General features: G+C 42.7%; 2 protein-coding genes across 2 annotated transcripts in view; one reads left to right on the top strand and one right to left on the bottom strand.

Moving 5' to 3' along the window:
• Positions 1–23,284, top strand: part of Rbp (RIMS binding protein) — a 31,213-nt gene that overhangs the window by 731 nt on the left and 7,198 nt on the right. The window contains 17 exon segments of the mRNA XM_086838895.1: positions 6,760–6,928; positions 7,015–7,113; positions 7,180–7,419; positions 8,939–9,062; positions 9,132–9,352; positions 9,354–9,659; positions 11,740–12,277; positions 12,347–12,458; positions 13,457–13,602; positions 13,686–13,886; positions 14,144–14,334; positions 15,064–15,745; positions 15,807–16,075; positions 17,372–17,452; positions 18,522–19,028; positions 19,576–20,007; positions 20,617–20,905. Coding sequence (XP_086695021.1) covers positions 6,760–6,928; positions 7,015–7,113; positions 7,180–7,419; positions 8,939–9,062; positions 9,132–9,352; positions 9,354–9,659; positions 11,740–12,277; positions 12,347–12,458; positions 13,457–13,602; positions 13,686–13,886; positions 14,144–14,334; positions 15,064–15,745; positions 15,807–16,075; positions 17,372–17,452; positions 18,522–19,028; positions 19,576–20,007; positions 20,617–20,905 — 4,607 coding nt within the window.
• h-cup (heineken-cup) lies at positions 7,485–8,711 on the bottom strand. The gene has a single exon (XM_020962878.2). It carries the CDS (start codon positions 8,578–8,580, stop codon positions 7,738–7,740), a length of 843 nt encoding a protein of 280 aa, XP_020818537.1. The 5' UTR covers positions 8,581–8,711; the 3' UTR covers positions 7,485–7,737.

The raw sequence follows: 23,284 nt of genomic DNA, 5'->3' as shown, positions 1-23,284 counted from the left end.
TGCGTGAAAATTTTCATTTAGCTCGATGAAACCGATGATGAAAATCGCGAGTGCAGTAAAAAGGCCAAGTGCTTTTGAGTGCGGAAAATAGTCGCATTCCGGAAAATGGTGGGGCTGTGAAAAGTAAAAGTGTAAGAAAAAAAGAGCAGGCAGCGTAAAATTACACTCTCCAATACACGCACGCACACAGGGACATGTACACTCATACATACATATATGTAAATGTACAATCATACAATATGCAAATGGGAGTAATCGCTCATGAAAACCAGTGCAATCGAAACGTTGAATGAAAACGAAAAATGGTGTTTAAAATATATATATATTCGGCTTGTATAGAAAACATACGAAAAGCTAAGTAAATCAAGTCAAAGTGCAGCTTAGTGAAAAACGGCGCGCACACACACATACACACCCACACAAAGAGGCAGAGAGAGCGGGAGCGAGAGATAGAGAGAAAGGCACAGAGCGAAAGGCAAGTAAGTAGATGTAAATGGCCAGCGAAACTGGAGCAGAGCACCACTACCAATACAAATGCCATAACGGCAGGAGCAGAAGCATGTGTCCCATGTGTGTGTATGTGAACGTTTCATATTCATAAGCTTCCAGCAGCAGCAGCAGAGCTAGAAGAAGAGGCAGGAGCGGCCGGAGCAGTAACGGCAAACGAAAAGTCCCACTTTCGGCTCTGGGGGCGGTTTTGACACTTGCCTCAGCCTGCGCAACAACAGTGTTAAAGTTGTTTGCTGCTGCGTGCGTAACACGGATATGTATTACATACACACACCCGCAGCTTACCTTCCTCTTCTCCGTCCGCTCCGGAGTAGGTGTAGGTGTGAATGTTACCCGTAAACTTGGGCCCCCTCCCCTCGAGTATCAGTAATTTCCCCTCCACCGCCACTGATTGAATCCCGTTGACGTTTCATTGCGACCCATTGTTGTTGTTCCCCCCTCCACGCACTGTGTTTATATTTATGGGCGCTGCTCTCAGTTTCCGCTGCAATGATCTGAAGTCACGCGCCGGAAGCCAGGAATATAACGGGTACTCACTCAACAAAACGAGGATCGATAACAAGAAAGGAAGCTATTTACTTATAAGTTTTGCTGCTCAGTTAGGAATTTGTTGATACTGATCGTTTCTTGAATAGGTTCTTATATGTAGAAACAATAAAGATATATAAATAATCAATTTTATATAGAAATGAATATATAATTCCCTTATTGGCATTTCAAAGTCGCCAATAAAAATAAACTTTAACTTGTTTCTGTTTTAAAATGTTTCATAAAATGGTTTAATGAAACCCTAGTCAAACTTTAAATAGATTTAAAGATAAATTAAACAATTTTTAAGAAGAATTCAAATGCTAGAAGTAAATATTAAATAAAAAGCGATTTATAGCCATTATCCATTTTCACATTACCTCTATTCCCTTTGTACTGTGATTCTTTTTATATCGCATTTATTTATATTTATGTATTTATTGGACACAGCGTTTAGCAATGATCTAAAGTCACGCGCTCAGGGCCATTAAAACCTAACCTAACCCAATCGATAGCAATAATGTCGCGTATACAGCCATATGCAAATATTTTGTTTTCCGGAAATGATTTAGTTGCAAAAAAGCCTAATAACTTTTACTTACCATTCGTTTAACCTAATGGTAGTTGCTATAGTTAACAAAAGCAAAGGTTAACATGTACGGGACCACGTGTCGTATACGTGATTTGTAAAAACTTACTCCAAAACTATGAGTTACATACATTTTCTTCTCTTGAATTCTTCTCTTGTTGTTTTTAACCATTAAATTCCAAACTTTGGGATAAAAATATTAGGAAAATAAAATAAGTTCTTCTAAGGGAAAAGAAAAACCAATACAATTTAGTTTCAGTTTCGCGCAGGATTAATCGTTGTCGTTTGGCCAATTTTGACATCTGGCAATCATTCAATAATTTATAAGCGCTGGGCTGCCAGCCAAGCTGTGACCATGGTTGACTGGCCGCATGAGATTTCCGCAGGCGGGGAATCCCCATTTCACCGCCATTCGCCATCACCATGCCCCCATAACTATGCTACGCTTTTTCTACAGTATTTTGTGCGCCAGAAGCGACGAAATTCGTGTGCCCCTGTCTGTGTGAGTGTGTGTGTCGCTATAACTATAAATAGGCGAGATAGTTTTTGTGCTCGTGTTCTGGTTCCGCTTTTTCCTTGGCTCTGCGATTGAGGTCAAACCATCAGCAGGATAATGAACTTTTCCAACATCTTAAATGTAATTGCTTGACTTTAAAAAGTTTCAGCTTTGGTTTCCAGGGCGCGTTTTGTTTTTAGAACTCGAGGTTCGAGCACTTGAACTATTTATGCATGTAATTGTTGGCAATGGGCTTCCTCGGCTGTAATTGCCGCAATTAGAGGCACTTAATGGTAATGTACTTGTGCCGAGTGTATGAGCATTCAATTAATTGAGCGTCAACTCATTAGGCCATTACGTTGCAATGGGCTTTTAAATTATTCCTGATCTTTGCCGCGAAGTATGCAGTTCGTTTCGAACTGGCACTATTTTTTTCATTTGCACATAATTTGTGAAGTCCCTATGCTAATTAATTGCGTTTCCCAGCCAGCTTGTCAGTCAACATTGGACACCAGGTTGGAAAATGTAATTTTGCAGTTTTAACTTTTCTTCTCTAGTATTTTTTCGATTCTCAGGCAACTTAATTTTGGACTAAATCAAAGTTGGAGCACCAAAAACGACAAAAAAGTAAAAAGTTTTTAAATTAGTTTGTCGTAGTTTATTTTCCCACCAAAAGTTGGCAGAACTCTGTCACACTGTCTACTCTCATTTCTTTTTAGCTTATTTTAACCACCGAAAGTTACTGAATATTGTTTTAATTACGACTTTTTTACATATTTCACTTTGTTGGATGACACTTGTATATATTGAAATTCGGTTACGCATACGCCACGTTGTGCGGAAATAAAGATATCGAGGTGACGCCCCCTCCCTCACCAGCTCCCTGTTAGATAACGTGGCTTCGGTCGGAATGAATGGGAATTTTCCATTTAATTTACTCCGATGGCCGCAACGACTTTGGCCAAAATGTGGGTTAATAGAGTGTAAAGCAGCGCCAGGCCGCAACCCAGTTTCTGGTGGTTCCATGGGCCTGGTGGGCCTCCTGAGAGGCTGGTTGCCTGGTGCACAGTCTACGGCTCAGGCTAATCTGCACTTTAAGAACTCATTAAAATTTCAAGCCGCCACACAGCGAAGACAGACGTCAATGTGTCCTCTTGCCAGAAGTACGCACTGAGACTGTGTTAAATGTTTAATTGTTAATACGAAGGATTCATATCTTGTATATACTAAAAGAAAGAAATTACACTTGTTAATTTAGAAAATGGTAGCTTTTTATATATGTACCATTAGTTTATAAACTATGTAGGGCGAATACAGTAAAATTATACTTTTGCTTGAAATATTTTTGTTTTAAGTAATACTTTAAAGCAAATTTATGCCGTATACTGATCATTTAAAACAAATTTCGTATATAATCACACATTGTTGGTTTTAATTAGGAAATGTCTGTAAAAATATACCTAATGATCTCAATTAAAGGACATTTAAATCATAAAATGTCTTTGGTTTTGGCATATTAATGGTTTGACAAAGGAGACCTTCGACCGAAGTGTAATTAATTAATGGTTGCTATAACATTTTTCCACTGTGTTTGAGAGGCTGACAAACAAGTCGCCCGTGACGTAGGCTACTTTCGCTGTATGCGTGCATGTCTTGGGGGTATGTATGTATGTATGCGGGTGCGGAATGTGAGTGTGTGGGTGTGTGTGTGGAGATAAATGGTGCCAAGCACTGCTCAAGCCCCCGAAAGTGTGCGGCAAGCAGTGCGGCGCTGAAAATAGTCACCGACAGGCACAGACAGACACTTGCGATGGTTGGGCGGAGGGTTAAGCCAGGACAGGACAGAACAGGATAGGATAGGATGAGGAGTAGCGGGATAGGGAGCGGAAGCGGCAAGTGGCTATGGCTGCTGTTGTGTTTAAAGACAAACAAGGAAATGACAGCGGCCGGATAGCAATCTAAGGCAACTGCCGGACAAAGGACACAGCGAGTATAAGAAAATCGCTGCCACACACGTGCACTGGGGGAAAATTTTTAAAGAAGCTCATGGAATCGTATTGGAAAATACGAATTAGGTACGAAATTGTTTACTCTTAAGCTACTAAAAATGTAAATTAACATGTCCAGTCAACGTTTTCAAAAGGTTTTCTAATTTAACCTTATTTGCCTTACAGTGACTATTATAATATTATTTGACCTTTGGTTTATTTACCGGCAAATAAGAAAACCAAGTTAAATTTCCTTAAATTATAACGAGAGTTAACTAAATTCCACCTTAAATCGATAGAGACTCCGGGGTACATGTGTGTGAATATCTTACAATCTAACAAATAAGTCTTTTGAAGATTCAGGGAGCAATATCTGCAGTTTTATAAGTCTTCTGAATCTTCCATTATACACAAATTGAAGCTTATGTTATTAAAGTCTTAAAGTTATCCTTGTGCTTCGTTTTCTGTGTACTTTCACAACTCAGTCAAACAACAAAGGCCTTTCGCCCACATCTACTTCAATTGCGAAATGCTTGCAATGCGCTTCATCATAATTAAAAAATCCTGCGGCCCACATGTACACCCACACACGCACACCCACACGCGCACACACAGCAAACATCCGTTGGCAAAGATTAACAGCAAAGCTTTACAGTGCCAGAGTCTGTTAAGTGCCGGAAGCATTTGCACATGCGCCAATTTCAGAGTTCTCTCTCAACTCTCTGTAGCTTCCTCTCGCTTTCTCTGCAAAGGGAAATTTTCTCCCTGATTTTCTCTCAGACCACCCTATAACCGACTCTCTCGCACAGTTCCGGACTGCTGTCTCTGTCGCCCATATAAAAGCTAGAGTGGAGCTATTAACAGCAGCACAGTAACAGTAACAGAGTAGTAGGGCGAACGTGCTTAGTGTTTTTATTGTATTTGTTGTTGTTGTTGTTGTTGCAGTTGTAACCCTCACACACACACATACACTCGTACTGTGCATAACAGCAACTAGTGGCTGTGCTTTTGCCATCGCCTTTCGCCTTTCTCACTTCGCATTTCCCATTTTCCATTTCCCACTCACATTCACAGCCTAGCCGAGCTGCACTGCAGTTGTGTCAGTGAGTACTTAACATTTACGATTTACATATAAAGTGTAGTATAGAGCAATGGGCAATAAGTGAAACGGCAAGAAATCGCGCAATTAATGAGTTAATTACCCTGATTACTGCCTGGCTACCTGGAAACACGCAGTGAAAGTGGTTTAACTTGTTGAGGAATAACATTAGATTTTATAGAATTACATGTCGTGCAGTTACAATAGTTATTTCTTAAGTATACGTTATAACTTATTTAATTGGGAATTCCTTAACTATACTACATAGTTCAAAAGCTCAAAGGTCTCTATAGATTTAAAGTTATTTAGTGCTAATAGTTGATCAGAAAATAATATAACAGTTAATATAACTTGGATTTGTTTAAATCTTATCACTCTAACAAGGTCACTTTCTGGTTATTAAAACCATTTACAATGTACTCACTCGCCTCTTTGAAGTTTCCAATAAAAATTGTGCAGTGGGAAGGACCGGAAGGGCGTTTTGCAAAATGCCAAAGACTTCCGTTTGGCTCCGGCCAGATGTTGTCATGCAATCGCCCATCCAGGGGCGGGTCTTTACCACAACAGCAAGGCAATATCAGCAGCATCAGCAGCAGTGGCAGCATCATCATTGGCGCAGGATAAACGCTGTCATAGCTTTTAAATGTCAATGGTCCACATAAGCACTGGCATGGACAGCCCATCGAGTGGGTGGTGCTGGAGTAGGCGGTGCTGTGGGTGGTGCAATGGGTGGTGCTGAGCGAGCTTTGATGTATTAATAAGCATTTATCGATGCAGCGCAGGCTCCGGTAAATTGATTTCAAGTTTGGTATATCCAGCATTAAACTTTCGTTTTTGGGGGAAGAAAGTGCAGAAGGGAAACGGGATGCTCAAGATTGCACTAAAACAATATCGATACGTATTTGTACATATATGTATCTACTATGAGTGTGCATCTGTTTTTGCCGCCGTCTAGACAAACAGGCGCCTTCCCTTGTCTCTGCGTATGAGTAATGTGACGGTGGCGTATGCGTAATGCTTAGTTTATTTTGAAGAGTGTAAGAGTAAACATTTATTTAAATTAAATACTGCTCTAGGGCAATTACTAGATGACAGTTTAACAACATAGATTAAATAATTAAACTGCTGCCATAGCTTTAAGCAATAAGCTGACTCGAAGAGCTGCCACAGCTTCTGCAGCAAGAGACATGCAGCAGTCTGACCAATCTCAGCCTCGTTGATTGTGCATGGACATGGGATAAATACGGTCAGGCTGGCAATTAACCCAAAGTTCAAAGTTCACCACACCGCACTGACCCCCTCGAGCGACACGTGCGTGCCGTGCCACTCGTGGCCAGAAGACCCGACAGCTGACCTATTTCCACAGTCGCCAGGCCCATGAATAAATAAGAGAGAGGCCCGAACGGAGTGCGAGGATAATAAAAGCAATAACTATTTTTAGGAGCCAAGCGGAGTTGGCTCGCCTTGAGGCCAACTCAAATTGTCGATGATTTATATTGCAAGCCCCCATCTGATGTGCGATTATCCCTTTTGTCTCCCTCCATTGCAGTCGTCCGAGGGGCAGCCACCACAGCATGCCGTACGAGTCGATGCACCATCATCAGTCGGCGGCCGCTGCCGTGGCCGCTGGCAGCGCCCCCAACGGAATGCTGGACTCCCTCAGTCTGCAGCTGCGCGATGCGGAGATGCGGCGCACAGAGATCGAGCGGGCGCATCAGGTAATTGCATATTTTCTTACATTTCCTAAACATATTTTCAAGCGGAAATATATAAAATTTTCACTATTCTAAATTCACTTTCCAAGGAAACTCTGGCACAAATACGCAATCTAAGCGGAAGCGCACGTCCCGATGCCGAGGCGGTGGAGAATCTGCAGTCGAGAGCCCGGGAACTGGAGAAGAAGGTAGGTGACATCCATTTGGAGTTATTATTCCTGCCGACATCCTGTAAATCCTTGCCTCGCCCTTAGGTTGCGCTGGAGAATGTGCGCTGCGAGGAGCTGCAAATCGAACTGACCTCGGCACTGAAAGCCAAGGCTGCGCGCTCGGTGTCTTCTGGTGGCCATTGCGGAATGGCCACCAGTGGTGCATCCGGTGCCAGCGCAACAATTCCCACATCGGCCAGCGGCTCCACCGTCACTTGGGCACCGACAATCAGTCACCAGGACCAAGGCTCCGAGATTGATATCATAATGGCAAAGATAGAGCAGGTAAGCTGGAATTATTTTAGTTTCCAGAAAGAAGTTATTAACAAACTATAAAGAAAACATAAACATCATGGGTGCAAAACTTTATAAAGCAATTAAATAGAGTAAAAAGGTCTTAAAACAGCAAAAATGTCCCAGCAAATAATCAATATTATCTATGTAGATAAATTGTGTTAAATACTTTTAGTACATATTCGAAAAGTAATATTTCGGGTTGGCAATACATAGGAATCCACTTGGATAGCTAAGGCGGAAATGGATCGCCATCCCGAAATATAACCTTTTCGAATTGTATCACAACATGTTATTGAAGTTGCGGGACTAGTGTTGTAGGATCAGTGTTGCAGGATCAAGCCCTGTTTGATCTTCCTTCTCGGCCTGACTGGACGATGGCTTCGTGAAGCTCTCGGTCAGAGCCTCATCGATAAGGCGATTAACCTCCAGCTGGCTCACCTCAGAGGACCTAGAGCAGTTGTCGGAATCACCTTCGTCGTTAGCTATAGTCGAGAGGCAAGATATGAAGCTTTCCAAGCTGTCCAGGCTGCTTGCCCCGGAGGCGTCTGGGTCGGTAGACATGCTCATCTCGAACTGGGTGCTGCTCTCGCTGGAGCCGAGGGATCCCTGGCGAAACAGCGGGTCCCCACAATTGATCTGAAGCTGCCGGCGCATCTGGTCATTCTCCTCGGACAGCTGGCGGATGAGCTGCTGGTTGTCGTCAGAGGCACGATCCTCCATGTCAACCATCAGTTTCATCACATCCGCCATCTGCTCGATGCGCTCGTTCTGATTCTGAACGATATCGGCCAGGCCGGCCATATAGCGCTCCCTTAACTGGTAGCTGTCGGTGAACATGTCGCCTTCGCAATGCTCCCGGTACTTGGCCATAATATGCTCAATGCCGTTGCGGAACTCTTCGGCAGTGGCCTTCAGCTCGGCATTGTCGCGCAACAAATGCATCTGCACCTCGTCAGTGTTGTGCTCCGACAGGTGTTTCATCAGGTTATCGTCACGAAAATCACAGCAGCTCATCATGTCCTCGTTTGCACTCTTAGCCTCCTCCAGTAGCGCATCCGCCTTGTCCATGAGATCCTCTAGACTGCAGGCCAAGCCCTTGGCCTTACGGATCAGCCTGCCCTCGGGTCCGGTTCTCAAAAGGTTATTCATTTTCACAAAAACGGTCAAGAGCGTTTGGGAGCGCTTACGTTGAATTTAGAGCTTTTTCTAGAGAACAAAATAATGCCTGGGCAGCTTGAGATACGAACCGGGCACAAATAATGAAAAAGGGAAAATCTACAACCATTTTGACAGATTTTCCAATTGACAGGAAGATTGAAATTTTCGAATCAGTTAAGATTCTTGATGTGGGATAGTCTTTAAACTGAAGAGAAGGCCTGCTTGCATCAAATGTGTTAAGCTATATTTATTTATGTAATGTTTATTATATTTTGAAATGTAAATGACGTTATTAAGATACTTTGGTGTTCGAATTCCATTGATTAATGACTTTCCTTGTGCCTTGCAGGATAATCGCGTGCTGGCCGAGTTAGAGCAGCCCCGCACCTCGGCCAGCGCCAGCATGTCAGCGTTGCCGCCCAGTTCCATGTTGAGCACGGTAAATAGCGAATTTAGAACCATATCAAAGAGTGGTGAGTACCTCGGAAGCTGTGCCGGAGAGTTCCAGTCACGGACGGAGCATGAACGGATCTCGCTTTCAGAACTCGAAGAAGAACTGAACCGTTACAAACGGGCTGTGCTAGGAGGCAGCGGTGGCGGCGGCGGCGGAGGCGCCATGTCGGCCATGTCCTCCGGCTACTCAAGCCTGCCACAATCGCTGGCCTCCACGATGGCCAATGGCGGGGCCAGCACCAGCTTGAGCGGCGCCAGCGTTGGCTCGCAGAGCGTGGCCGCCGCTGCTGCTGTTGCCGCCGCCGCCGCCTGCCGCTGGTGGAGGAGTAAGCGGTGGCGGCGGACATGGCGCACACGGAGGGCATGGCGGGCACGGCGGACATAGCGGACATCATGGGGGGCATGGCGGCCACCTTACATCCATATCGGCCCTGGTGCCCAACTCAATCAGCGGCATATCCTCGAGCCTGAGCAGCCATGCCATCCAATCACTGCAATACGGCGCCGGGCAGACGTGCGTGGAGAAGCTGCTGAGCGGAACGAGTGGAATCACTGGCATTCCACCCCTGCCGGTAAATATTCACACGATGAAGACAATGCCGACGGCATTAAGTCAGGTAAACCAACTATTTTCAATCGCAATGAACTACCAACAACAGCGGCTGGGGTCCACGCCACGCCACAGCCATTACAATAGCTTTGCAGCTTTGCATAATGTATATTACGATTGCAATTACGATTAGGATTACGATCCGTTTACTTACTGTACTATATATATAGTGTCCATGGCGATCATCTGCTTTCGTTCGCTGATCGCTGGCCGCATTGCGTTCTGTTGTAGTCTCATTACTGATGAAAATAAGCATTAACACTCTCACACACCACGTACAGAATAATAACACCCACCGAATCACACACATACACCCATTTCAGAGACTAGATCGTTGTGAATACTTGTATCTGATTACCAGTTGCCAATTGCCTGCTGACATTGAAGTTGCATTATTTATATCGCTTTCGCAGCATGCCTCATTGAAACATCCATCACATTATCCTTTTAATCACCAGTACTTTCATATATAGACATCGAGAACAGCCTTATGATCTTCTTAATGTACATATCATCTTTAAATATATCATTAGTTATTAGAATTATTTCACTCAGTGAATATTTGTTAAGCTTTTAAAAGAATTTACCCCTGATTTGGGAGATTATATTAACTTTTAAATAACATTAATACTATACAATTTAACAAAAAAGTTCAGCTAATATTTATCTGAGTGCACACACATACTCATGCGTTTGCGGAATATACAGACAAAACAGTAAACTATTGTTCACTTCAGAAAATAGGTGAACATGTTCACTACAATTGTTCAATTATATTCAGTTACTAAATTTTATACTCTTACCAGGGTATTATAATTTTAGTCAAAAGCTTGAAATTAAGTGAAAGGACTCATTTCCGACCCTATTAATCATATATATTCTAGATCAGCATCAACAGGCCAATCTCTCTAGGTATCTCCGACAACAAAAAAAATTTTAAAAATATTTAAATTTAAAAAAAAAAGGAAAGGGATTACATCGTTAAATTTTTCAAATATTGACACAAATTTCAATTTCTTACATTTTTATATTGAGTATGCAGATTTATTAACATTATAAAAACTAACATAGGAAAGCTTTCCGAATTGATATTAATGCTTTTTTGGGTGAGCTATGTGATTTTTAAACTTTGATTAGTCGAATTAATTGTCATAAAATAGTAGCAAATAGTAAATATGAATTCAACAAATGCGAATGATTTAAGCTGAGTTGTGGGAATATACAAACTTTGGCTTCCCGAAGTTACTTTTTATTCTTGTTTTTAAATAATACAGGCCACAAATGACCAAGACATCAAGTAAAAATGTTAATGAATCGATTGAATCAATTGAGAAACTGAGCAATTGAACAAATGAGTGAGCAACTGACCCAAGTTCGACAATAACTAAAAAGATATTGCTATTTATCCATTACTAATACCTATCATACATACTTGTACATCGTTTGAAAGAGTTGTGTTTTTGAAGGCTGTTTCGTTACTTGTTGATTGACGTTTTTGATGGTGATTGATGGATTGGATGCCACCCACAAATCACACATAATTCCGCTTGGAAACGGCTTCCGATCATTGCAGAATCTCATGCTCAACACGTTCAGTTCGATTCAGTTCAGATCATGCGTAGACCATAGATCATTTTAAAGACGTTCTCTAGATGCGATTGATGCTCGCAGCAGCCGAATAAAAACGTGTAACTGTGATCTCTCTTTCCGTTTTATGTGCTCTTTCTCTGTCTTCCCTTTCTTCCTCTCTCTCTCTCTCTTAATCGACGATGACTCACTTCCTTTCCCACCAAATGTGATTGACGCAAACTATATAATGTCAATCAATCGTTGTTATCGATCTATATGTATGTCTGCATCCGTATCCGTATCCGTGTGTGTGTCTGATCCCGTGTTTGTGTATTTACACCTGTACAAAAACCAACAACAACCACAATAAACACACCTGTAAATTAAAAAAATATATATATTATCGAAAAAAAAAAACAATGAAAATTCCAAATTGAACACACAAACCACACACACACGTCGAACCAAAATCCAATATCGAAATGAATTCGAATCGAAATCGAAATCGAAACGAGAAGCGCGGAACAATACAACTGTACAATTTGCAGAGCACAACCATGCCCCTCCTGTCACTCAACTCGCATAACCTGCCGCCCGCCGGCTCGAGCAGCTACTCGGCCCTGGGCGCCGGCGGCTCCTCGCTAACGCATCCCTCGATGGCCAATCTGGGCCTGCTGGACACCGGCACTCTACTGGGTGCCACCGGTCTGACCGGCTTGGGAGCCGGACCTGGCGCCGGTGGCATAACGGGCGCCACCTCGCTATATGGCCTGAGCGGTGGAGCGGCCGGCGCATTGGGCAGCTCCTATGGACCGCCGCCCTTCCTGGATGTCGCCTCCAGTGCATCGTATCCATTTACGGCGGCCGCCTTGCGACAGGCTTCGAAGATGAAGATGCTGGACGAGATTGACATACCGCTGACGCGTTACAACCGCAGCTCGCCCTGCTCACCGATCCCGCCCAGCAATTGGGGATTGGACGAATTCACCGACGGCCTCGGCGTGTCGATGATGCACAATCGTGGCGGTCTGGCACTGGGTGCCCTCGATCTCGACAGTAAGTAGATGATTTAGCCAGAGAAAACCCCTTGACGACATACTAAACCCTCCATTTTGATCCATCCAGCCCGCAATCATGGCTTGAACGGAGCCAGCGAACCACAGGTGGACATGCTGGATATACCGGGAAAGGGCCGCTGCTGTGTGTTCATAGCCCGCTTTCCCTATGATCCTCCAGAGTAAGTTTGTTTTTTTATTTATATTTTCGAAAGTTGTTCTGTTTAAACAATAATCTTTCGGATAACAAACACTTAATTCATTCATCAATCATTGCCAGGCAAACATATATTCATTCATTTCTACATTTAAAAACAAGTCATGAGATCATGTTATATTAATATTAAATGATTTTTGTTCTGAGCTGTATCAAATTAATTATATCTTTTTTGAGTTAAAGATATAATTTATTTACTAAATATTTATTATTTAATATAAGAGAAAAATCGCGCCTATAAGTATGCAGAGATTTTTTATACCCGAGTCTGGTATGGTCAACTTGTCGTATACGCGATATTCGCATGATAAAGAAGATAGTTATTATTAAGGAAGTAATACATATAGGGGAAATATATGTTATAGATGTACATTTTTATAGCCTTGCAGGGTATTATTAGTTTAGTCAGAAGCTTGTAACGCAGTGAGGAGTCATTTCTGACCCTATAAATCATTTATATTATTGATCAGCATTAAAAACTGAATCGATCTGGCAATGTCCGGTCAAAAAATAAACTTTCGATATTTTTTTCAAATTTTTTAACATTTATACATTTTATAAGGGGTTACAAAGGTATACATTTTCAACTTTTCGAATTTAGTTTCTGTTTTCCTTCCTTGATATGTTTGATATACGTGTCGTATACGCAATATATGTGTATTATCTAGGAAGTATATAAATTCTAGAAAGTATAGGAAGTACATTTTTATGTTTTTACATATAATAATGAATGGACATGTTATGTTATATGTTATTAAGATGACTCTGAAAGATCAACGTGTCGTATACGTAATTTTAATGATTTTTAATATTAACGAATAAATAACTATTAAATTTCCACTTTTCAAATGCGCTACCCAATGATTGTAGGATCCTCATACTCGTCACACATTTCGTATACACCAATTTACACCATTTGTTAATTTTCAGAGCTCATAATAAAATCCTTTCAATGCCTTGCAGGGAGGCTGAGGGCGAGCTCTCCCTGTGCGCCGGCGACTACCTGCTGGTGTGGACTAGCGGAGAGCCTCAGGGCGGCTACTTGGACGCCGAGCTGCTGGACGGACGGCGCGGCCTGGTGCCCGCCTCCTTTGTCCAGCGATTAGTGGGTGAGTGCCTCAGACCTCATGTGTCAAATTTTACCAGACTCCATGCTAATTGCTTCTCCCCCAAATTGCGCCGTATTTGCTAGGCGACGACCTGCTGGAGTTCCACCAGGCGGTGCTGTCGACGCTGCGCGATGCCGAGGACGGGTCGATGCAGTGTGACACCACGTCGCTGCCCTCCTTGCCGCCGCACAACCCATTGCTCACACACACCCACGAGGACCTGGCACGTTTGAGTGAGACGCACACCGATCTGGAGCACGACCAGGACGACATCAGCGACAACGGTAACTATGCTAGCCATGTGGCCACTTTTCATGTTTAATCTTTTGGTTTTTGTGGCGATCCTCGAACGCGTCGCCGTGCATGGCATGAATGTGAGCAAATATATATGTATAATCCACACAATGTAGAGACTTAGAGACCCCCCCAGTTCGTGTTCGGCTTAGTGTGCTAGTGCTAGTGCTAGATGCACAGCATCCAGATCCGCTTTTTAGGGATATGCTCAGCTGGCTAATGACACACTTCTTGCTCCTCCCCGCAGTTCCAGCACCCAAGCACTTGACGCTGGAACGGCAGCTGAACAAGAGCGTGCTCATTGGCTGGTCGCCGCCGGAGCCAGTGGGCTACAACCTCATCGACAGCTACCACGTCTACGTGGACGGCGTGCTCAAGGTCACCGTGAAGGCCAACGAACGCACACGCGCACTTATCGAGGGCGTGGACTCCACGCGGGTGAGATGCGCCTCCAATGCACCAGAGAAATGTCCATTTTATAATCAAGAAAAGAGGCCCCAAGATTGCCAAGATCACCTGGCTGGGAATGAAACATCTTTGAACAAGGTCACTGTGTCTTGTTTCAAGATGATTTATTCGAATTTCCATTACACGTTCCATATCTTCTTACGTTTTTGCATGTTAAACTCAAGTATTATATGTCACACTGTTAAAGTATATCCACTTTTTATGGGTTTTATCTATAACAATACACTTGAAATACCTTTTACTATCCTAAACAGAATACTTCAATTCTTTCTATTAATAGTCATATAATCATTATTTTTTGACCTTAAATCGTAAAGATTTAATCACTTTAATTGGGTACTTCCAAAATTAAATAAAAGACTATAAATCCCCCTTTTAACTTCCTAGTGAAACCCAATGGAATGAGCCCCCAAAGTATGTCATCTCTACTGATGACACCTGGAATAAGCCTGTAACATAAACTTCTATATATTATAATTTTCTTTTAACGAAAAGAAATCAACTAAATGATCTTCAAAATGTTGAGATTACGAATAAATTAAAAACGACTCAAGACATGCAAAATTTAAGAGGAGAACATCTGAATACATTTCATTCATAATTCGGCAAACTTATTCTTGATTTAAACAGACGATTTCTCTCTAGAAAAATAATACTTTTTATGATAAACTAACCAATTTTTTCATTAATTTCCTATAGCCGCATCGCATTAGCGTGCGGAGCGTGACTCAGAATCGGCAGACCTCGAGGGATGCCGCCTGCACCATGATCATTGGGCGGGACACCTCGCATTTGGGCCCCTCGGCGGTGCGCGCCTCGCACATAACGTGTTCCTCGGCAGTCATCTCGTGGCTGCCGGCCAACTCCAACCACCAGCACGTGGTGTGTGTGAACAATGTGGAGGTGCGCACCGTCAAGCCGGGCATGTATAGGCACACGATCACGGGCTTGGCGCCGAGCACCCAATACCGGGTGACAGTACGCGCCAAGCACCTGCGGGCCGTCGGCCAGCATGCGGCCAACGTGGGACAGACGCCGGGCAGGCCCGGTCAGGAGGAGGCGCCGGGAGCTTACGCCGATTTCCGTACACTCACCAAGGGTCTGCCCGATCCGCCGCAGGAGATCCAGCTGGAGGCCGGGCCGCAGGATGGCACCATTCTGGTGACATGGCAGCCGGTTAACCGGCCCACCTCAACGGGGCCAGTAACCGGCTATGCTGTGTACGCCGATGGCAAGAAGGTCACCGATATAAACTCGCCCACCGGTGACCATGCCCTCATCGACATCGGCAAGCTGGGCGTTTTCAATCCGCGCGCCGTCACCATCCGCACCAAGTCCCGCGACTCCCAGTCGGCCGACAGTGCGCCCATCTTGATACCAAGTGAGTGTTGGTATTTAAATATCTAATATATAATATTATTATCTCTCGATATCATCCGTAGATACTGTGCGCAACAGTATCGCCCGCCGGGGACCAAATCAGATGGGCATGGGGCCACAGTTGCCGCAGGGTCCGCACGGGATGCAGGGACAGGTGCAGCAGCAGATGGGCGGCATGCCCGGCCAGCCGGGTATGCCTGGGATGCCGGGGATGCAGGGCCAGCAGCAGGGTCAGCACATGATGGGACAGCAGGATCAGCACGGGCAGTACGATCCCAACCAGATGCAGCAGCAGGGCATGCAGCCGCAGCCCGGCCAGCCGGGTCACCAGGTGAGTGGCCGGCGAAGGTGCGACTCCTTGAGGGATGCCGCCGCCCGCGTGAACACTGTAAATAATGTTCTGTCTGACTCGTTTCGTTTTATTATTTCGATGCAATTGGTTTTAAGAACTCGTCCAAATTTCGTTTCTTTTTATATATTCAAAGCGACATTCACTCCGTGTCGAAGAATGTACATAAGTTATGTTTCGTGTAGACAAATCCAAACATATCCAACTGCCCCGATCACACTGTCCAAGAAATTCAACCCAACTCTGCTTGTAAACCCGCGCACCCTCAGACATAACAATTGAATCAGAATTTCCCAAGATCACTATCCCCTCATTTATATAACTATACCATTGCATCGTTTCCTTTGTGGTCTATCCACTTCTACATATATCTCTCCTTAAGAGTTTCTTCCTTTTAACATTTACCTGTCCTTACTACTTGAGAAATATAAAGAATAAGATGGTTTAAGTCATTTTCGGTGATAGTCTAAATAAGCGTAGATTTATAAATTTAAATATATGAGCTTTACACATCATATTCTTTATATTGTCTTTGCTACATATACACGTTCTCTCTCTCTTTTGGACTGCTCTTATTTTCAAATACTTTCCCTCTTCTTTCGGTCGATTTGTTTTGCAAATGAACCTAAGATATATATTATATACATACACTGAGAGAAATTGTTGAGACAATCGCACAAAATTCACACAAAAATCAAATGAAATCTACATGTCAAAGAACTGCGAACTTCTCCGGTCTTTGTGATAAGAACCAAGCAATTGAATTGAGTCCTTTTCCCACCCAATGAAAAAAAAGAACTTGTATGTATGTAAAGTTAACTCCTAATTTTAATTTTGATTTCCAATACTTTCTTACTTTCTCTCTCCCTTGGTTATGTCAACGAGATTTATATATGCCAGATATATGCCATGCAACTTATGCTAGAACATTATCATTTCCCTCGGTTCTTGGGTTTTTAGTTGGTTTGAGTATAGTTCACACATTAGCATGTCTTGAACTGCAGCAGCAAAATAATAATAATAATAATAATAATAATGATAAATCAATCAATCAAATATATACCTAAGATTTTTGAACTTTGTTGAGTTGTTCAGATTTACAAATAGAGCTTTTTTTCAAATTAAGTCTGGAGCGGTGCTACCGTAGCCGCCTCAATTTTCTTAAGGAATACGCAATGCAACGAACAATTCTAAACGAAAACAAGTACATATTCATTTTCATTATATGAAACCAAAAACCGAATACCGAAAACGATACCAAATCCGAATGCTTAACAGCCCGACGGAGGCTCCGGCTTGTTAGGTGGCCTGCTCGGTGGCCTCTTCTCGAAACCCACACAGAATCAAGTGAACCAGAATGTAAGTTTACCCACAACATCTCTCTCGCATATTGCCACACACACACACACACCCAAAAGACTAACACACCTCGCCACACACACACCACACACTAGTCGTATAAGTATCTGTAACATCCGTAACACTTTGCGTACAAGTATCTAGATAGTTCTTAAGTTAGTTGGCTAGCAAAACCTTAGGTAGCGTAGCTAACTCGATAATAATTGATCTTGTATATTGCAAAAGCGATACAAATTATGTATTTGAAAGCCTTGAGTATTCGTTTGCCTTGAGTTTCTTTAGATCTTAAGTTTTGTTTTGTTAGCAAGTATTAAATTGTCTCTAGGGAAGATAAATAGGTGCTACCTAGAAGGGGGGGTTAGTGAATGCATGATTACTCGAAAAACGTAAAACATAGGCTGGGTAATTAATTCCTAGAAGGATTGAGCTCTTTAAACCTGTGACTCTACCTCTAACTCCATAATTCTTTTACTATCCAATTGATCTTTGTACAAAATACTCGATATATAACTTTGAATTCGCCTAGAAACATGTGTAAACACTCACATAAACCACTAGAAGATACCGCTACAGAGATACCCAGATACAATATCCTCCCAAAAGATACTCCGAACTCGAATCCGTGCTTTCTTAATTCCCAAACAATAATCCCTCGTACATACTCGTCTAGCTTCTCGTACTTACTCGACTATCAACTATAGATATTTTTGGCTTTTCAGTTACTTACTGTGCGTATTTAGAACGTAATGCTCCATTAAAACAGACACACACACCACATACACACAGTACATACACACCACGTACACTCTGCTTTCCTACTAAAGTGAAGCGCCAATGTAAACCAGCTAAACGCAGACGCCTCTTTGCCACTTTTGCTAAACTCTAACGAGAACCTCTCTAAAGACAATGTGAATGAAAAACAGAGTACCAATTAAGAACTGCAACACCCAAAAAAAAAAAAAAAACAAAACAAAAGAGTTCAAAAAAAACTAACGCTAACAAAATTTCAAATTTTAAATTCAAACTCGTTCAAATTTGATTCGAAAATCCATCGATCGGCGCCATTCAGGGCTACCAGCCGGGAGCTCCAGGAGGCCAGCGGGGCATGGTCCCGATTCCTGGCAGGCCGCAGGGACCACAGAACCAACAGCAGCAGCAACAGCAGCAGTACGGGCCACAGGGTCCCATGGGAGGAGCACGCTTCCGGGGACCAGTTCCCGGCCAGATGAACATGCAGGGCCAACAGATGCCGGGTCAAATGCCGGGTCAGATGCCGGGACAAATGCCTGGTCAGATGCCGGGTCAACAGATGATGGGACCACGAGGACCGCTCAATCAGCAGCAGCAGCAACAGCAGCAGCAAATGGGCCAGCAGGGACAAATGATGCCCGGCCAGCAGCCGGGACAACAGCCGGGACAGCAAATGCCCGGCCAGCAGCAGCAGCAACAGATGCCCGGAGCCCAGAAGAAGCCACGCTACTTTGTGGCCATGTTCGACTACGACCCCTCCACGATGAGTCCCAATCCCGATGGCTGCGACGAAGAGCTGCCCTTCCAAGAGGGCGACACGATCAAGGTAAGCTCGCTGATCCGATCCCATCCTAATCACACCCAGTCCACACAGAACCACCAAGACACTTTCCAGCCTCAGCAGAACCGAACCGGCAGAGACATCGTTGGGATCAGCGTTCACCAGGAACCCGAATCGAAGGCGTCAATTATTGGAGGCAATTGGATGCGATCGAATCCGATGTCCAGAATTGGCTGCGCTTGCTTGTTTTGCGCTAATTGAATGAAGAATCGGTGCATGTTTTTCCTTCGCCCCTCACAACAGACTCACTGAATCACATCGTCAGACTCAGACTCAGACTCAGATCAGAGATCCCCTCCATCCATCCATACCGTACTCTATACTCTATACCCACTATGTAGCCGTTGTTCTCTCTTCTAATAGTTCCCTAAATACTCTCGTTAAGTTAGCGTTATGCACTCGATACACAAGACACTTAACAGATACAAGATACAATATACAATATATTCGCTATCACCTCTGACCGATCTTTGCTAGTCACATCACTAATATATATGCCTTATCTGGGGACTTTCCCGCTTGCCCGCATTAGATATACGGCGACAAGGATGCGGATGGCTTCTACTGGGGCGAGCTGCGCGGTCGCCGAGGCTATGTGCCACACAACATGGTCTCCGAGGTCGAGGACACAACCGCTAATATGACAGGCGGCGGCCAGATGACCGGTCCCATGGGTCAGAATATGAATCAAGGCATGAACCAGGGCATGAATCAAGGCATGAACCAAGGCATGGGCCAAGGCATGAACCAGGGGATGAACCAGGGCACGGGTGTGGTTGGTCCCGGCGGCGTGGGAGTCGGCGGCACCGCCCAAGTGATGCCCGGCCAGGGTGCACCGCAGCAGAGCATGCGCAACGTGAGCCGCGACCGTTGGGGCGACATTTATGCGAACATGCCGGTGAAGCGGATGATCGCACTCTATGACTACGATCCCCAGGAGCTGAGTCCCAATGTGGATGCCGAGGTAGGTTTACTTACTCTAGACCTCTTAAGTTTATTGTTTTTCCAATATGATTTCCGTCTTAGCGTCGGGCAAGTCAGCCGGGCGGTCTTATGGGTGGCTTTTTTGGCAACTTACTGCCTGGCTTCAGTCAGAGTGTCCTGGCTCCCGAGTCCAGTGAAGTGAGTCCTCTTGCCATGGGCGGATATTAAAAGAAAGCAGTCTATTGCTAGGAGCTAGTAGTTCATTTAAGTAGAACAACACTGCGTATGAGTAATATTTAACATGGAATATTAGTTAGAAAGCAAATAGAACCACACTGCGTATGAGTAATATTTGCTATGAAATATTGAATATTAGTTGGAAAGTAAATAGTTTCCAAGTAAACTCTGGTACTAAGTGATAAGGAATTATTTTAAAATAAATTTTAAATATTTAATTCAAGTGGCTTAAGGCTAAATTCATTGCTTAAAGAAGTAAAGTAAAGCTCTTCTTATAAACAATTAATTACCCCAACTTATTGCAGTTTCAATCTAAAAACTTGAGGTTTAAGTTAAAAATAAATTTCAAAGCCACCTACTTCGGCTTAAGAAATTATTAAAAATTACTTACCTTTCCCTTATCGACTTACAGCAGGTGGAATTGTGTTTCAAGACGGGCGAAATCATTCTCGTTTACGGTGATATGGATGAAGACGGTTTCTACATGGGCGAGCTGGACGGCGTGCGCGGCTTGGTGCCGTCGAACTTCCTGGCAGATGCGCCCGACCAGTACAGCAACCAGATGGGGCCGGGCGGAGTGGCCGGCAGGGGTGGACTCAGCCAGAGAGGACGCGGCCAGGGGCCGGGAGCGAGGGGTCCGCCGCCGCCGCCGCGGGACAACATGATGCCAGGGATGGGCGGACGCGGCCAGCCGGGGAAAAGTAAGTAGGCTTGGTGAAGATCGAGGCAACAGATCCTCTTAGATTTTCGCCTTTTCGGTTACGTTTTCTTTCGTGATTTCCGTTTGAGTTGGAGGCGAATTATGACTCGGATGATACTGAACGCAAAAAAAGAACCTATTCGAAGAACCATTACGTTTCGTCACGTTTCCGTTTTCGGTTACTTTTCGGTTGATTCGTTTTGCTAAAAAAAAAATATTTAAAAAAAAATCATACAAAAAAGAAAATCTGAAAGCAAATACAACAAAATAATACCAAACATATGTATACTCTAATCTCGAAAGCACTTTATAAGATGAATAACTACGCAGGTTCTTCCAGACTACATAAACCAGTCCACCAGTCCAGTCCAAAAAGCGGGATAATATATACAAATTATATATATATATACCTATACTCTATAGCAATCCATTTCTGTTCTGATACCCGATGTTTTTCGTTCGTTTCGTTCAGTTAATTCCAAAAAACGATATATATTACAGATCAGCGAACACAGAGATATATCTTCACTCTTTCTCTCTCCTTCTGTCTTAACTCTCTCTATCGCAAAAATTTCAAAGTGAAACAAAATACAAGTTGAATATATACTTACTTACAAATTCTGATTTTGAACGCCGCTAATTTGATTTCCATTACGATTCCGAGCGAACTTTTGTACAACTCTCCCAACTTCTTCCATTTTCTTAATATATATTTAATGCGATTTGGTTTCTGTACAAATTCAATATCAATAATTTTCCAGCACCAATCAGTTTGATATTTCCAACTTTTATATATACATATATAAATATATATATATTTCCTTCTTGCTTATTTTTTTGTACGGTCTGTTCTTCTTTGATTTTGTTTTCGTTTTGTTTATGGTTTGGATTCCAAAGATATAATATAATTCTAATCGAATAAAAATATACCATAGATAGTTGTTGTTCTTGTTGTTGTACACACACAATCTAACTTAAGCATCGATATCCATTTTTTCGCATAAACATCAATTCAATCATTATCGCGTAAATATGGAGTTAAAATTGAAGCTAAAGGGGGAAACTTTCAAATAAGGTCATCAAGAAGGGGTCATTATCTCATGTCCATACCTATAATCCTTTGTATATATTATAAGCCTTCACTTAGCTTTTTTAAACATGTATGTTCTTTATTTTGATTTTACCAATTTCCTGTTTCCAATCTAATTTAGTTTTCTTTTGGTACTCTGTCTCTCTTCTTGTCTTGCGTGCCTTTTTCTAGCCGTGTAAAACTCTAGATGGTCTCTCTCTTGCATGTTTATCAACTATCTTACGTCTGAAATGTGTTTTGTTTTCCTCTTATTTAGTTCTTATAACTGGTTTCATTTAAGTTTTAGCAAAGCAATTGCTTGCATTAAAGATACGAGTTACTTGCACCTGATTGCCGAATGAATTGATTGCCTAGTTGATCACCACCGAGCCATAGTTTAAAGTTTACCCAAAGTCGTCCTCTGAATTTGCCTTGAACCGAACAAGATGTAGTGCCCTGATGGAGCAGCTGCAGCCGGAGATTGGGACAGACGACGAGACTGATCCGATCGGGTTAGAGGGAATACCTAGGGAACTACGTACTGGTACTTCTAAGCTATTTACCCCCCTGTGATCCCCGAATAACCCCTTGATAACGTTGAAACGAGTACGAGTATCTGCTTTTCGAAAACAATATTATTCTTTTAGCGTTGTTTTTGGATTTTGTGTTTGTTTGTTTGTTTTTCCGTTTGAATTTCTTCTTTCCTTCTGGTTTTATCTGAATGTTGGTCTTGTTTGTTTGCCAATTAGCTTCTTCGATATATATATATTTGATATTTGTTCATTTTTGTTCAATGATATAACAACAAAAACAACAACAGCATCAGCTAAGGGCTCAAAAGCACCAAATCCCAAATATAACAAAAAAACAAATACGAGCAGTATTCTCTCTCTCTCTGTATTTAGTGTAAATTCTTATTATTGTAAAATAACTTAACTTTTACAACTACCTATTTCCATAAACTAACTAACTATATATAATGCCATACTAAGCGATTTTAAGTGCCATATATATAACTTGTATCTACCTAAAGAATAATATATCGTTAAATGCATACGAAATGCTTATGCAAGTGCAACCAAAGAACTGAACTCTGAACACAGTCCAGAGACTCCAAGAAGTATACATACATATAGGGCTGAAAGGTAATATTTAATACAATCTTAAGCTTACGTCTGGACCAATAATAACCACAATCGAATCAAATGCAATCATTTTTAACTCAACTTTATCTACTATCTCTCTTTCACTTTAAACCAATGTAAAACCAAAATTTGATCTGACTTACAATATCTTGGCGCCTCTTTCTCT

Source organism: Drosophila serrata, unplaced genomic scaffold, assembly GCF_035046125.1.
Source record: "Drosophila serrata isolate PLE 108 unplaced genomic scaffold, ASM3504612v1 contig_360, whole genome shotgun sequence".
Classification (NCBI taxonomy): Eukaryota; Metazoa; Arthropoda; class Insecta; order Diptera; family Drosophilidae; genus Drosophila; species Drosophila serrata.
The sequence above is the reverse complement of the archived record's forward strand: the minus strand, read 5'-3'. Positions and strand labels throughout refer to the sequence as shown.